The following is a 17,706-nucleotide window of genomic DNA, read 5'->3' as shown; positions in this document are numbered from 1 at the left end:
AGACTTTTAATTGTAACAAAGTATTTCTAGATTGCAGTATTGATACTTTCACTTAAGTAAAACATTTGAATACTTTTTCCACCACTGGTGAGGACCAATTATACAGTATTAAGACTGGGTGAAGTGGGTCCTTTGAAAACACAAATCTTGAATGGGGTTTCTGGACCAAAAATATTTCCAGATGGGGGGTCCGCAGTCGAATACATATCAAATTGGTGGTTCAATTGACATGAAAAAGTGTGGGAACCATTAATTTAAAAAGGGGAGAGATTGAAATGTCTCCAGTTGCACTGTCAGAGGGATACAGCCAGCACGCTGCTTGCTTACAGTATATGCAGTAAGTAATTGACGGGTTTTCTCAACAGGGCTGTACCCTGGATGGAAAAACAATGGCACAAAGTTGGTACGAAAAAAAAAGTTTTTCCCTTTTTGCCGTGCTCTTCTAAGCCAAGAGACACTTGCCAAAAAACAAAACAAGAGAGTAAAATGCTTCTGCTCCAAATACATCAACTATCCATCTTCTACGAGGTGACTGCATGCAGGGGTTGAATATAAGCAGACACTCTTGACTGCATGTTTCTTAATTATGACAACGGGTCCACCGCATTGTGGTGTTTTTTTCCCCCTTCCCCCCACAAAGGTATAGGGGGAGGAGACAGAACGTACCCATCTCTCCCCACTGGCACTTTGTCATAATTTCCAGGGGCATTATGGGGACACGGGCAAAAAATAAAAGAAAAAGGCAAAAAATGCTAGCTTTCATCTTCATCTCTTTAATCATTTTCTCAACCCAGAACAGAAAACTCAACTCCCATGTCCCCCCACAGGCTGTGTCACATTGGCCCAGAGTCATTATGGCGTTTATGACAATACCGTCAATACATATGGCAGGGGAGCCCCCCTTCCCCGCCCTCGGTTTAGTAGCCTCGACACATTTGCAAATGCTTTGGCTGCGTTCCATTCCAGGAAATAGAAACACGCTGTTCTCTCATTCAGGGTGTAAACTCCACATTACACAATACAAATTTGTACTCGAGGAAAGACAATGCTGCCGCCGTTACGGTGCCCCCTGAGGGCAGCAGATGTCACCGCATGACAGTTTCCATCAGAATGCTTGACTCCGCTGGAGAAGAACGGTAAAGCGGTACAGCAGGGTCGCGTTTTATACTGCAGGCATTGTTTTACGTACCATGGAACTGTGGAACGCCCTCCCTATCCACCTGAGATCACCACAGTCGGTTGGTCGTTGAAGCTATGCGATGCAATGCGTCAATTGATATATCCAATGCTTGGCCACCGACGACGATAAAACGTGTCAAGTAGTCTTTCAAGTGGTTTACCAAAGACTGTGGTCTCCCGCACCTGGGAGTGATGCAAAGACTCAGTATCCCATGATACATCTGGAGATGATGGCACCCGGAAATCCCCGTTGTCCACCCAGGCGAAGATATTCAGAAGGATGGATTTCTATAACCCACTACTTCATCATAGAAGTGTGCCGCACAAAAGTAGTAAAAATAGCAAAGACACTGTCCGGGACCCCTAGGGGGTCCTCAGAGTTACTGCAGGGGACCTCAAAATCTTTGTGTGATAGAAACTTGTTTTCCCCCTTTTTTATATGAACCACTTGAATCCTAGTGTCCATATTCTGAGAACTTTAGCCAAAAATAGCAGATCTACAAGCTCACAACCCCGTAGATCCTATATTTTCGGCAAAGAGCTTTGGAGGGCAAGAGAGCAGACAGAGTGAAAGGTCAGGTTTATTAAATATTGACGATTCAAGTGGTTAAATATCTGAAAACCCACATTAACATGAATCCAAAATACACTGATGATTGTGCTGTCAAACAATGAAACTATAAGGAATCTATTAACATTTGTTGTGGGGGTCCCTGCTTCATCTCTCTCTCTCAACTAAGGGGTCCTTGGCCTGAAAACTTTGAAGACCCCTGCTGTAGGCTATTTTTTAAAGAAATAAAACAAACAATAAACATTGGACACACTGTTCAACGCTTCCACCCGACAGACGATATATAGACTTGGGGATATGGGCTATGACTGGAAATCTCTGCTGAAACTTTCTCAGGGGCACAAAAACCTACTGTAGTAATTCCAGCTTCAAAGTAAAAAAATAAATAAGTCCGTCTCCCTCTCTCTGAATCTTCCAGATAAAATCAATAGCTCATTCCAAAGTCCAGTAATCCTCACACAAATATGATCTCCTAAGTCTCCATGACCGGGGAGACTTTGATACAGATAAAGCATTTAATGTGCAGGTCTGATGAATAGTATACATGGGCTGCTGCCCGAGTTTCTGATTGCTCAGGTATAAGAAAAGCCACTCAGTGCAAATAAATTACATACAGTACACATAATGTCGCTCTAGGCCCAAAAACAATCGCTCTCTGAGGGGTCCAGGGACCCTCAGGGGTCCTTGAGATGGTTCCAGGGGGTCCCCACCATGTTTTAAATAGTATCGAAATCTATGGCCCAATTCCAATCCGTTGACTTGCTGACTCATTGACTTAGCCAAAGTCAACTTGCGCATTCACGTTGGGGCTTAAGGGCTTGAGGGTTGTTCCAATTGAAATCGGTAAGTCAGTGAGGGCTTGGGACCGCCCCTTTTTGGTGACTTTCCGTAAGTCCGCACATTTGCAGCCTTAAGCAAAGGAATTACCCACAGTTCATAGCGTTACCAGGGGAATCCTCCAAATGCATGCAAATTAATCATGAATCGCAGTCAGAAAGTCAAAAAATAGTAGTGCTTTTTCCCTGTTCTCAAAGGGAGACGGAATGGAAGGTATATATTTAGTTAAAAAAAATAAGGGGACATATAATGAGAAATGTGCAAAGTAGATACAGAATATGGAAATGCAATTTAAATCGAATAATATTATAACCTCTAATCTAAACATGAATTAAACCAAATTGATTAACGTAAATATTATAATAATCAACAGAATTTAAAGTAATGACTTTTAATAAGTTCAGTAGAGTTTTAAATGTGATGTAAAGTGTCATGAATAAAACACTCATCTAAAGTGCAGTTCCATTCATTTAGGAGCTGCACCCTCTTATCTGAGTACCCAGACATTCTTGTGCTCACCACTAGGGGGATGCACCCTCAAGCCCTTACAGTACCAGCTGACATCATGTAAGTCAGTGAGTCAACAGGGCTTGAGTCAACAGGGAGGACATTGGAATTGGGCCTATGTAACTTTCCTCTACAACCCGTATTTGAACTTGTTTTCCTGCGCAAGTGCTGACATTTCTACCATTGAGCTAATATAGCCTGCCTGCTTGCTCAGGGGACCATTAGGTGATCAGATTGTGTGTCTACAGTAGGTGAGACATGACCTTTCAAGAGAGCAGGGAGACAAAACGCAGCCCCCCAAATTGTACAAGTTATATTGTATTAACATATATTAGTATATATTAGAAAGTGGGGATGGATCGGACATACACTTAGAAAGGATCCAAGAAACATAGCAAGCCCTAGACTACAATCCTCAAGGAGGAAGCCAGGTAGAACAAAATCCAACTGGAGGCGGTCCACGCTTGATGAACTGTCCAAGACAGGGACCTCCTGGCAAGAAGCAAAAACCATTGCACAGAGGAGAGTGAGGTGGAGATCCATGGTGGACGCCCTATGCTCCCAAGAGGGCCAAGAGGATTAAGTCAAGTAAGTCAATATTAACATACCGATTAGACACCTGCAGATACATTGCATTCATAGAAAAGGTTAAAAACCCTGGATACTTGGGATACTTGCTTGTAAAATTAAACCCTTATTGGTTTCATTTTACACTCCCAAGAGTGCATTACTCAATTTACAAGAAGTCTACACAATTAGAGAATGTTATCTCTCCTATCTCACGTCAATACGGCATGGGATTGTGTGGATTGAGTTTTGGGACTGAGGGGCTAAAATCTCATCAAATGTGGTCCGTGGCTCAAACGCAGAATAAATAATGAAAACCACTGAATAAAGGGCCTTGCTGCTTCAGCATTCTGACCACGCTGGAAGAGGGCCCCCCTCCTCCCCCTCCTCCTCCGCAGGCAGGGATACGGAACGCCGGAAAGGGCCAGTGTGATCAGGGGCGTCACAAGGGGTAGGAAAGTGGGACTGAGTTACTGGGGCCCAAGGTGGAGGGGCCCTAATAACTTTATCTATTGAAAAATAGCAGATATACAAGCTCACAGCGCGGCACCGAGTGCCGCGCTGCGAGCTTGTAGATCTGCTATTTTTGAAAAGTTGTGAAAATGCGAACAACTCAAATTTTGCTTCTGGGGGTCCCTGGAACTAAATATTTTGAGATCGGGGTCCGTGGCCAAATACATATCATCTTGGGGGTCCTTTTTCAAAAACAGCAGATCTACAAGCTCACAGCGCGGCACTCGGTGCCGCGCTGTGAGCTTGTATATCTGCTGTTTTTCAATAGTTAACATTCATGGGGGGCCCGCAGTGAGTCCTTGTACCCAAGGCCCAGAATTTGGTGTGACGCCCCTGAGTGTGATGCATTGGTATTCCTGCTGCCGCTGGTCAAGCAGAGATGCTTCAGGTCTGTTTGGAAGGCCAGGGAAACGGCGCAGCCTTGGCTGTCACTGTCTGTTAGCAGGCTACTACTGTAAAGGCCAACCAGGCATGCACAGCCACAGTAAAATGTTTTTTTGAGCTTGTTACCTCGACGTGTTCCGTCCGCAGCACCGCGTAAAAGGCTAAACACCAGAACAAGCCCCCAAGGTCACAACGTCGTTGACAGCACAGAGATACTGGACGTGGTTTTGTTTTGTTGCCTGGACGAGCAGGAAGAATAACTACAGTGTAGACTAATAGGGATCCTCAACAAACAAACACACACTCACTAGCATCCTTTAAAATCGCCCTGAAAAACCACTTAGAGGCAGCAGCCGTTCGCAACTGGTAAAAACAAACATAGCCCAGCCCTACCCTCCCCTGACCCCTCTTTGTATTTTACCTACCGTATGTTTTTATTTTTAAAGTTTTCCCCTTTTTTTCCTGACTATATCTACTGCATAGTACTGTGTTCTATCCGTCTGTCATTCAATGTTATATGAGATACTTCAATGGTTTCTTATGGAAATAAGCTTAGTCTTTTCTAGGATCTCCTTTTAGTAGACCTTGTACCAGTGAACTGTACCGTCATGAAACTGTACTTTTTCCTATGCAAACTTCTAATAAAGTCTTCAATCAATCCAAAAAAACACACATAGATAGATAGATACTTAATTGAGCCACGTGAGACACCACCGAGCAAGCAGTAAGCGAGCAAGTTGTCGTGTCAAGCGTTGCAAAGGTCACATGAGCCAACTCAGCGTCGTTAGAAGTTGTAAACCAGGGGGTTTACAACCAGGGGGGTTTACAACCAGAATAGTAAATATTCTTGTGGGGACTGCTTTTGGCGAACGACTGCACTTGAAAACAAGCGCTCCTTTTTCAATCGTACTGGTTCTTCAAACATATTGGAACATTGTAACATATACATTTGTTTTGGATGGCACTTCAAAAGAGACCAACCAAATAAAATACTGTGGCACTCGAATGGGTCTGCACGTTTTATTTAAGTAAAGCATAAAAACAAAAGCTCTTACTCTGAGGAAGAAAGTCGAAATGTAAACTATTATCGTCGAATGCTATAATAGAGTCTGTGACTAAACCTGAAAGCCTCAAAGTGAAGCAGTCACCCGTTCAAAAAATATCTACAGAATATTTGAATTTCCATTTTCTTTTTAAGCTTTTTATGCGTTGACGTTGATTTATAGTAGGACAAATGTTGGCGACTGGGAGGCAGACATCCGCTGCAGTGTCTTTACATGTTCAGCGCTTCCGCTGCACAGACAGCGTGACGGAAGCATTTGTTGAAAATTGTCAACAGTCTGTTTCGAGAGATGATGTAAGCCACCGTTTCCCAAACAATGGGTTGGGACCCATCTGTGGTTCACAGACCAACTTCTATGGGTCACGGCTCGAGTAAAAATCAAATTGTATTTTCCTACATTTAAAATATATAATAGAATCTTTCAAAAGATTTTTATTTTTAAATAAAAAAGTTAAGTAATTGTTTACATTTTAAAACAAACAAATGTAAGAAATCTGGGAACCACAAATGCAAGCTGCAATGTTTTTCAGTGCCGACATGCAGAAGTGCATTGATTGCAGAAGTGTCAAAGAACATTTTTGACCTCTCCGCACGCACACACACACACACACACACACACACACACACACACACACACACACACACACACACACACACACACACACACACACACACACACACACACACACACACACACACACACACACACACACACACACACCAAAATAATATTTTGATGGACTTTTATTGATCTGGGGGGAATGTGTTTGAAGTGTTTATGTTGCTGAAAGTGATATGTTCAACCATTATTTCCAACTGACACGGCCACTTTGAATCGACCCAGACCTATTAATACGCCTGTTCGCCATAACCATTCTTGAAGCGTGAAATACAGTGGTGGAAAAAGTACTCACATATTTTACTTAAGTAAAAGTATCAATGCTGCAATATAGAAATACTCTGTTACAAGTAAAAGTCTGTGAGGCGTTGTGAGCTTGTAGATCGGCTATTTTCGGCAAAGAGGTTTCGTGTAGAGGGGAAAAAGAGCAGACCAAGTACAAACTGAAGGTCAAGTTTATCACTTATTAGCCTCGGAAACCCACTGATGATTGTGCTGTCAAACGATCAAACTAAATGGAATCTAAGAAAATTTTGTGGGGGTCCCTGCTTCGTCTGTCTCTCAACAGGGGTCCATGGCCTGAAAACGTTGAAGACCCCTGCTGTAGACTAAAGAGCTGGAGAGACCCTGTTACCCATTACTGAACAAACATTCTATAGCAATGATTAGAATATAGAGCTATTTTAACACTTATTTAAACAAAATATCGCTTGCCCTACCTTTAAGTCTCCTACTTCATTATACAAGAGTGTGTCGCCCAAAAGTAGTGAAAATAGGCGAACACGTTGTGATCTTGAAGATCGGCTATTTAAGAAATAATTTTAAACGGTTTTGGACATAAAAGTTTTCCACCCGACAGCAGTGACATTAAACAGACACAGTATACGGACAGCAGTGTTAAAACTCTGTTTGAATACGCCACGGGAACGACCGGCTGCTTAAGGCTGCTCTGCAACCGTGACTTATACAAATCTAACGCAAAGACGACAGGTGGGCCCCTTCTCAAAGCAATCTGTTTTTTATTCATACTGCCTTCCGGCCAGGAGAATCCAATTATTCCCCTCCAAATGGCATCTTTGGCACCGGCAAATGCTTTTTGAGGGATGGTGCATTGACTAACCCGGTGATGTTGCTGGGCGTTGACTATACTACACGAGAGGCGTGTTTACCGTGTGTGGCATTTGGGAGTCACTACGGAAGCCAGCTGGCGAGGGCGTTAATAGGGGGCCTCGGCACTTTAGCGGAGGTGTTGTTGGCATACGTGTAGGAACAAGGGGCCAGGGGTGGATGGTGGGGGAGGAGGAGGGGGATTACTGTAAATGCACGCTAGCGTACCGTATAAACATGCAAACTAAATCAGTGTCACACAGATTGAAGATAAAACAGGGGCACGCTGACATTCCATGTCGGGGGGAGATGTCATATGCGATAAGCTGAAAGGACGACCGATGGCCGCGGATCATGGAAATGCACGTACTTGGCACGTCAAGCATCACACTGAGGTGGAGCTGTTCTGGTTGCCCCGACCGTCCTTTGAAATATGTCACGGTCCCTTTTTTAGAAAGTAAAAGACGTGTCCCTTGTTGAACCGACAAGGGACACACTTTGTTCAGTCAATGACACACATCTTACAAGTTCAAATAGCTCATGTACATATATTATAATACAGGTTGTTAAGCACTTAAACCCTCTAGACTTGTAGTAAGAAGTACACTGAACCTGAGTTACTTGGACCACTTTTTCTGTCTTCACCAAATCTCTTTCCCCAAAATAGACAACAATCTACAGAAAGCATCAAAAGCATTAGCTATTTTTGAATTTGAATCCTGAAAAGTAATGTTTTGGACATATGAGGTTTCCACCCGACAGACGTCATAAAGCTCAGGGATCCATCCTGGTAATAGCGCGAGCTGATCACTCTTGGAAATGACGCGGCGTCAAGCGACAGTATCCCCCCCCCCCCCCCATCAACCCGCCCTGATTGATACAGGCGATAAAATGTTACTGTGTCAAGTGTGGCTTTTGGTAATGGATACCTGCACCCAGATTAAACACTCGCCATCTGGAGAGACTGCAAGACTGTGCAAGAGAGAGCCTGGGATAGGCAGAAACCATCTCCATATTTAAGCTTTTCACACGTGTCACCAGCCATTCCACTTCTCAAATGCAAGTGAAAGTGATTAAGTGAAAGTGAAAACCACCCATTTTCAATATTGAACTATATATTGAACCCCAGAATCAATCCTCCAGTTCAAGTTTCTCACAGTAAACTGGTCGCAATGACAAAATGGGTGGTTTTCCCCTTTAAGTGTGTCTGCGGATTTGATAAATATCGAACCAATGAAAATAATTAACAGGAGCTCGAGACTAAAGAACAGCCACATTGGATCTATAGGAACACAAGTTCTTTCTTTGGTTCCATTTACAGAAACGGTAACGGTTGAGGTTTCCACCCGACAGCGAACAATAAGCCTACAGCGTACATGCCTGTGTTCCAGGGAGGACATGAAACGCAAATTGGTCGGGCAAATATCTCCAGGAAAATGTCAAACCATTAAATAAAGCGGCCCCTGAATCCAATAAGCCTCACTGTTGATACAGGCAAGGCTATAGGGGCTCTGTTGCAGTGGTGGAAAAAGGTGCTCACATTTCTTACTTAAGTAAAAGTATCGATACTGTAATCTAGAAATACTCTGTTACAAGTAACAGTCCGGAAATCAAAATTAACTTGCGTGAAAAAAATAAATGAAAAAATTACAAAAGCATTGGCTGCATGGTAATCCAGCCCTTGCAGCGTTGCAGGTTGGAGTCCCGGTCCTGACGACCTTTGCTGCGTGTCACCCCCCCCATCTCTCTCCCCGTTTCCTGTCAGCCTACTGTACACCTATCAATAAAGGCAGAAAACCCCCCCACCAAAAATAAAATCTTTTGTATAAAAATACATAAGCATTGACATCGAAATACAATGAAAGTACCAAAAGTAAGAGTGCTTTTCATGCAGAATGTCCCATTTATTTCAAGTTTTCAAATGTATAAAAATCCTTTAAAAAATAGCATATCTACAAGCTCACAATGCGTTGCATCGCATTTTTTAAATAGTGGAGTAAAAGTACAATATTTGAATCCGAGATGTGGAGTAGAAGTAAAACTGGAAATTGGAAATACTCAAGTGAAGTAGGCTACAAATAACTAAAGATAACTACAGTACTTAAGTAAATGTACTTAGTTAAATCCCACCACTGCTCTGTTGCAACCAAATAGCTCCCTCCTCGTGTGGTATTCTGCTGGTGTAGGGGCCGCGATGTCTGATTGCAATTTATAGTTAGGGGCATCAATGTTGTACGGAGAATTTCTGCTGCCGACAACAACACTGAAATTCATCTGAAAGGAGAATAGGCTGTCGAGAGGAAACCTTGCCTCTCCGGAACCATTCCTATTTTATGATACCTTTTCAATAAAACATTTTAAAATAGTTCACAACTTTTGAGCTTGGCAGATCGGCAGTTTTCATGATTTTTGTGTTAAAAAAAAGAAAATCAATATGGAGAATGATGAAGGTTTGTTCCTGACAGCAATGTTACATAGCAGGCAGATTTGGGGGTTGCCGTTAACCACTTCTCATGCCGTCCCCCTTTTGTCATTATAGGCACACATTTTCAAATAAATTAAAATAAATAAATAATCAAAGTTGTTCAATCAATATTTTTACAAAATTGTGAAAATAGCAGATCACAATGCGAGGCGTTGGGAGCTTGTGTATTGGCTATTTCCGCTGTTCGCCATTCATCAAAGTATAGCTTCATTCATTAAAGATTACTAGAAGCTGGGCCGCCCTTTGGGCGGCCCAGCGTCTAGTCGGCGACCTGGCCAACTCAGAACAATGTAAATAGGGAATGAATGCCCCGCCCTTTAGGACCCGTTTTGACCATCTGTCTGCCTGTGTCCATTTATGCCCATATATGGAGATATCTGTATCTGTCTGTCTGTCTGTCGGCGTCCATTTTATGTCCATATATGGTAGGGGTGTGAAAGAATATTCTTTATTCGAATATTCGTTCGAATGTTAACAATAAAAGAATATTCGAAAGTAAAAAATTGAGCTTCGAATTAATTTATATTTAATTAAAACAAATCTACCGCACTTCTCGCGAGATTCTGGGCGCATGGAACGTTAAAAGGTGGCTGGTCTCGCAAGGCAGAAGTCTCCATTCGCTGCTGCAAAAGTGGGCTGATCTACAGGTCCACAATGCGTCGCTGATCCAATACGTTGTGGGCTTGTACATTTAAGGGTGCCTATTTAGCAACACCGTCATACGGCGAAGAATAAACCTCCAGCTGCTTTTAACTTTCCCTTCACACTGTCACTGGCCGTCGTCCGCTCCGCAGGGAAGGCTCTCTCCTTTCCGACGGAGTGGAGAGATGCACTCGCCTCGCAGTTCACTGCACACTCCGTGCTTTTAAACTTAATACGTTGATTCAGAATGATTAACGAGTCAAGCTGAAACGTGCGACTCATTTGGTAGTGACGGGAAGCCGGACAACGAGACTTCTCCACCGAAAAACACTTCTCTCACGAGTCATTCTCCCCGCACGCAGCCACGGTAACGGTAAAACTCCGTCACACTCTTGTAGACTGCCTAATTTGGTTCAAACCAAAACATACTCCATTGGTGTGATTATAATTGCTCGTTTCATGTCGTGGCTGTTCCAACTCCATCACAGGCTGCTGCTGTGACGCTTCGCAACGACGATGCGATGCTGCCAGGCACGTGCACACAGACATCAAACGGGGCTTGAGCCCCTGCCCTTTTAAGAGAGAATTGTCCACCAAAATGCCCTTTTAGAAATGTCAGCCCCTGCCTCTATAGCATTCTTTGCACGGCACGTCCCTGACCAACGCGGACCTGGCTGCACGACCGCGACTGTCTACAGTTTACAGTTTAGGCATTTAGCAGATGCTTTTAATCCAAAGCGACTTACAATAAGCAGATAACACAATATATAATATAAATATCACAATAATAAACAAGTTAATATGTCAGTACACCAACAGCAATATAACAATGCAAATGAAATAAATAATTAAAGAAAAAGGTTTCTTAAAAAAAAAAAAAAAAGATTAGAATAAACAGCTTCGAATTGCGAATGCTTCGAATTATTCGATATTTTCGAATATTCGAATTTATTCGAATCAACGGTGGATTTTCGGGCGAATATTCGAATGCTATTTTTGGCAAATTTTCACAGCCCTAATATATGGAGATCACTGCAGTTATAGTTCTGGGTCCATTTTATGCCCAGATATGGAGATATCTGTCTATCTGCGTCCATTTTATGCCCATATATGGAGTATCTGTCTGTGCCTCCAACTGTGTTGCAGACACAGTGCCGGTTCCCCCTTTAATGCAAACCTCTCACCTGTTGTCATAGGACCCGTTTTGAACATCTGTTTGCCTGTGTCCATTTATGCCCATATATGGAGATATCTGTATCTGTCTGTCTGCGTCCATTTTATGCCCATATATGGAGATCTTTGACCATCTGTTTGCCTCTGTCCATTTATGTCCATATATGGAGATATCTGTATCTGTCTGTCTGCAATCCATTTTATGCCCATATATGGGGGCATTCATTTTATGCCCATATATGGAGAACGCGCGTGCCCGTGGGACGAACGGTTCTCGAGATACGCGGATTACATACATACATACACACTCACAGAGATTTTTTGTTGACTCATGTGGCGTACGTGATGTCAGAGCCTTTTATGAAGTGATGTCACAATGAGTCAGAGCTTTCGCCGATTTCCTCCGGAACAGCCTGATGTCAACAATCAACCCCGCATAAGGAGATTCCGAACGTTTCGCGCCGGTTCGGGAAAACCGCGCGTCGGGTCGGGTCGAGACCCGGCACTGCACTCCGTGCCGCGGCGGGGAACGCGCGTGCCGAATCTGAAGCCGGTGGGACGAACGGTTCTCGAGATACACGGATTACAGACAGACACACAGACAGACAGACAGACAGACACGCAGAGACTTCTCGCATTTATAGATAGATATACTGTGTGTGTGTGTGTGTGTGTGTGTGTGTGTGTGTGTGTGTGTGTGTGTGTGTGTGTGTGTGTGTGTGTGTATATATATATATATATATATATATATATATATATATATATATATGTGTCACAGTTAGTTTGAGATTCAGTTAGATTGAGAACAGGAGCGTTCGTTGTGCGGCGCGGGGCGGAGCAAGTGTTCGAGCAAGCGGTCACTTTGATCCACAACAACGACAACGACAACATAGCGTCGGCAGGAATGATAACGCCTCACCCCACGGAGGTTAGGGTTAGGGTTAGGCATAGTTTTACTGAGGTTAAGGTTAGGGTTAGGGTTAGAGTTAGGCATAGTAAGCTAATGGCTAAACACAGCTGAGCTAGGCTAGTAGATAAACAACGAAAGAGGTGTCGCAGACGAGTGATGTCACCGACTACACAAGTGAATGGCTGTGTTGTCACCATCTTGTGGTGATTATGCAGAATTACACAGGTGTGTTGATAAGTGACTATCAAAGTGAATTGATCAGGTGGTGGTAGGGGTGTGTGGTGAACTACAAAACGAGCGCTCTTACCCCAATCTAACTGAGTTACCCAAACTAACTGTAACATATACACACATACACACACACACACACACACACACACACACACACTGTATATATAAAAGAGTCTGTAGTCATTTATGCCAGCCTATTCAATTAATAATTCATGCCGTCTGTAACGGATTGTCCCCGTTTTCAATTAAAAATGTCTCAGCGTCAGCCTTAAAGAATCAGACAGGGGTCAATGTATAATTTACGTCCATCCATCCTAAATATTTCAAGCAAGGTGTTCAAATCAAGGCAGACAGAATCAGATAATCCTTTGCAAAATAATCGCACACACAGACACATGCACATTTCTTTCCAGAAGAGCTATGCAGTGAGAAAGTAAAGAGGGTTTTAGTCAAGTTAAACCCACGCTTGCGATCACACATTTTGCTCCGTATCTGGTACTGTAGCTCCGCATTCGGTTCCAGAAATTCCCAACAGTGGAAGAAAGTAACCAAGTACTGTACATGTACTCACTACTCACTCACTGTACATGGGTGTCCCGGCAGTCTTGGAACAGTAGTATTCACTTAAAGGAGTAGTTCACCCCCAAAATGACTTTGTTTCTATGGATTACTCACCCCATGCAGACTTGAGTTCAATAATATGTTTTTGTATTCGTCACATTCCTAAGCCAATAATTTGAGGAGACTCTTTGTTCCGGATGGCCCATTGATTCCGGATGGAGACCCAAACGGAATCAATGGGGGAACATTTATTATAATTAAATGATATAGTCTAGTAGCCAGTCCATAGAGCCCCATTGTGAACCCGGACATTTTGAGTACCCTAAAGTTTTATGTTAGAAATGTTGAGTATGGGTCCCCAGCATGTAGAAACTGCCGGATGCTAACTTGCATATGTTGAGCAATTTTCATAATTCGCATAATTAGCTTTAATTAGCATAATCACCTATAATAATGGATAATATGTCAAAAACTGATTGGCTGATTTGAACAATATTTGAGTGGTTTTGGGGGTTATTGAGGATGCTGAATCCATTTCTTTTTTTTAATTCAAAATGGCTGTTTTAAACCGGAAATGGCCATATAACAACTTAAATTGGGATGATTTTGATCATTTTTTGTTGATTTTCCAAATGATGAAGTGACTATTTTTGCTAGGCTATTGTGGCAGTCATTGTTCTAATAATTTTGTGTGGATTGTCTATATTTGGCTTTTGAAATGCAGATAGTGTATAAGCATATAAATAACCACATTTATAATTTAATTCATAATCAAAATCAACAAAAAAGTATCAAAATCATCCCAATTTAAGTTGGTATATGGCCATTTACGGTTTAAAGCGGCCATTTTGAATTTAGAAAATGTCAGAAATGGATTCAGCATCCTCAATAACCCCCAAAACCACTCCAATTTTGTTCAAATCGTCCTATCAGTTTTTGACATATTATCCATATAGGTGATTATGCTAATTAAAGCTTATTATGCGAATTATGAAAATTGCTCAACATATACAAGTTAGCATCCGGCAGTTTCTACATGCTGGGGACCCATACTCAACATTTCTAACATAAAACTTTAGGGTACTCAACATGTCCGGGTTCACATTTTGGCTACTAGACTAATAGGCTTAGGAATGCGACAAAAAATAAAAATATGTGTCCCAGCGCGGCTGACGGCTAGTCATTGAATTTTTTTTTTCATTTTCAGTTTTTTATTTCATTTGAAAGCTGTGAATCATAGCTACAAAATGATATATTGGTTGTGGAGATTGACCCAACAGTTTTGAAGATATGGCTTATAGAATGATGCCATGCTGAAATACTACTTTTGAGATATTCAAGTTCTAAATTTGGGAGGACCAACAGAATTATGTCCCGATCTCTCACATTAATTTAAAAAAGTCTTATTTACATGCAGAGTTAAGCTCTGGCGTTTAAGTGAAATGTAGCCTGATATTTATGACATGCTTTTGTGGCTTTATCACATTTTAGAAAAAAGAAAAAAAGAAAAAGTAATTTCAGCTGTGGTCTAAAGTAGTGGCTTCCGAAATGACTGCCCCAGTGTCATGCTCAGTCACATATATATATTGTCACTGTCGGGCAGAAACTCGTATCTCCAAGTTTCAAATTGGTACGTTTTTTTCACGAAGTAAAGCACTGCTTCATCATACAAGGCCATCGCACAAAAGTAGTCTACAAGCACACAACGCGAGGTGTTGTGTGCTTGTAGATCGGCTGTTTTCACTAGTTTAAATCATTTTAAAAATGATAAATACAAAACAAAAGGTTTCCACCCGACAATGACGATATATATTATTGAACTCCAGTCTCCATGGGGTGAGTAATCAATAGGTAAAAAACATCATTTTGGGGGTGAACTACTCCTTTAAGGAAAAAGATATTTGAGTAACCTACTTCTTCCACCTACAGCTCCTCAGACATCACTATTCCTGTCACTGTGTGTGAGTGGGTTTGCTTCATGAAAGGAAGAAAGAGCAGGAGGATCCGAGGTCTCCAGCTCCCAGCCTCTTCATTACCGTGGTGTCAGACTCAATTGTCATGTCACCTAGCCGTTTTTAACGCCGATAAACCATCTTAATTATAACTCGGCGTACATTCCCGGGGAAGGTGAGAGGAGGATGTGAGATTTGGCCTTTAAGGACGCTATGTCTGCTGCAGTACAGGAAACTGGCTGTAACCGTTTCCATCAGCGCGTCGTTAAGATAACAGCGGATAGTCTCGGCTGCCTCTGACATTTTGAGAGAGTGAGACGCGCCGCGCGGTCAAAGATGCGGTGATAGAACGGTACTGCTTATAGGCTCAATACCATCACTGGTTCACTGGTTGCAGGTTGGCCCCTGAACATCTTATAACATTAACATAAAATACAATAGCAAAATAGTATTTCCTCTTTAAAACCTTGTAAAAGTTTTAACTAGTTCCAATTGATCCCAGCTGCAGCACAATCAATTCGATTGATTGATCATTAAAATAAAGATGCTCTGAAACGTGTCGTTAGATGGTAGATCAGCCATTTTCACCAAAGTCGGAATACCCAATCTGATCAAATCACTTGGGAAGTGTCATTCCTAAAGATCGGTCCAGGGATGCCGTAGAGCAGGGGTTTTCAAAGTGGGTGACGGGGCACCCTGGGGTGCCGTGACGGCAGTCCAGGGGTGCCGCGAGATACTTTGATAATATTTGGAATTTACACTTGACACTTGAAAAAATATTTAGTATCATTTTAAACTTGAATTACAAAGTTATTTTTCAGTCCGTTCTAACCAAAATGGCTGTTATCTCAATGTTCTCCTCACAACATAATCGTTAAATAAAAGGTGCTGGGAGTGAAAATTATCAATATCGTCACTGTCAGGCAAAAACCTTGTATCTCCAAGTTTCAAATGTGTATGTTTTTTGGTAAAATAAAAGCCCTACTTCATCATACAAAGGTGTCACACAAGTAGTGAAAATAGCAGATCTACAAGCACTTGTGTGCTTGTAAATTGGCTATTTTCACTATTTTAAATCGTTTTTTAAAATAATAACACAGAAAGAGAAGGTTTTGGACATACAAGGTTTCCACCCGACAACGACGATTTAATGTAGGGGTGCCTCGGATGAAAAAAAAATATTCATGGGGTGCCCTGAGACAAAAAAGTTTGGGAACCCCTGCCGTAGAGAGCTCTACAAAAGGTGCGACTTAACCAAGTCCTGGCATCCATATTTATGTCTAATGTGTAGTATTTATGTCTAATGTGTACATACTTACTGGACATGCAGGTTTGTGCTATGTGTATACATGTAGATATCTTGTTTTTCTTTAGTTCTACTCTTTTCTCTTTTGCTTCATCTCTCTCTTAGCTTTTTACCCTGAAAAAACTATGACGACCCCTGTTGTAGAATGTTTACTTTGTTTAGAAACCTTGAAGTGTAATATCGACAGCATTTCCATATATTATTTTTGGTCGATTCCAATATTCTTCCTCGGGTCAATCGAGATGAATCAGTCAACGGCAAAAAAAATTAAAAAAAGCATAGTTGAATTGGCTTTTCATTAATTCAACCAAAGTAGCGCAGGGGGAAATAAAAAAAAAGAGAGAGAGAGAGAGAGAGAGAGAGAGAGGGAGCTCAGCAGCTAGCTTGTTGAATCTGGCATCTGGCATAGTAGTGTGTTTATTTTGTATAGTACTCACAGGCCAGGAAGCAGTCCATACTGAAAGAGATGTTGTCAAGAGAGATGCTTGAACCCGGCCCAGGTCCATCTTCTGTGCTGAACTGGAGCCAGAACCTGCGTGGGGAGAGACAGACTGTGTTTACTGTTTACTACTAAACAACCACCAGCGAGTTGACTGTCTGACTGACTTGAACACATCGTACAGTGAGGTTGTGGGTGGCCTCGACAAACTGAGCAAGAATTGATTGGTGCTTTTCAAGTGGAATACTGTTGAATCGTACAGCATCGAAATAGGAGTGATAGTATTAACAGTTTGCAAAAGGCACAGAGGTAGAGTTAAACAACAATGCTGAAAGGATAACACACTTCCCATTGTGGTCCTGTGAATTCAAGTCATCAAGACATATAAAGACATACAATAATCTCAATAAACAACAGTGGCAGAAGAAGTAGGCTACTCAGTTATTTTACTATCAAAAAATACTCTGTAATCAAAATTCCTGTATTAAAATGTTTGGCTTAAAGTATAAAGTATTCACATTAAAGTAGTCTACCAAAAGTAGCGGTAATTATTTTCAAATGTTGTCAAAATCTTCAAAAATAGCAGATCTACAAGGCAAGCTCACACCGCGTTGCACTGCAACCCCTTGTGAGCTTGTAGATCAGCTATTTTTGAATAGC

At 41.9% G+C, this 17,706-nt stretch overlaps 1 protein-coding gene across 1 annotated transcript in view; it reads right to left on the bottom strand.

Annotated features, from left to right (window-relative positions):
- The window catches only part of alk (ALK receptor tyrosine kinase), a gene marked incomplete at both ends in the record, with an annotated part of 854,498 nt that overhangs the window by 100,827 nt on the left and 735,965 nt on the right, over positions 1-17,706 (bottom strand). The window contains one exon of the mRNA XM_080751036.1: positions 17,045-17,139. Coding sequence (XP_080607162.1) covers positions 17,045-17,139 — 95 coding nt within the window. The remainder of the gene's footprint in view (positions 1-17,044; positions 17,140-17,706) is intronic.

The sequence above is a fragment of the Nannobrachium achirus genome (genome assembly GCF_963921795.1).
Source record: "Nannobrachium achirus genome assembly, chromosome: 20".
NCBI lineage: Eukaryota > Metazoa > Chordata > Actinopteri > Myctophiformes > Myctophidae > Nannobrachium > Nannobrachium achirus.
The sequence above is the reverse complement of the archived record's forward strand: the minus strand, read 5'-3'. Positions and strand labels throughout refer to the sequence as shown.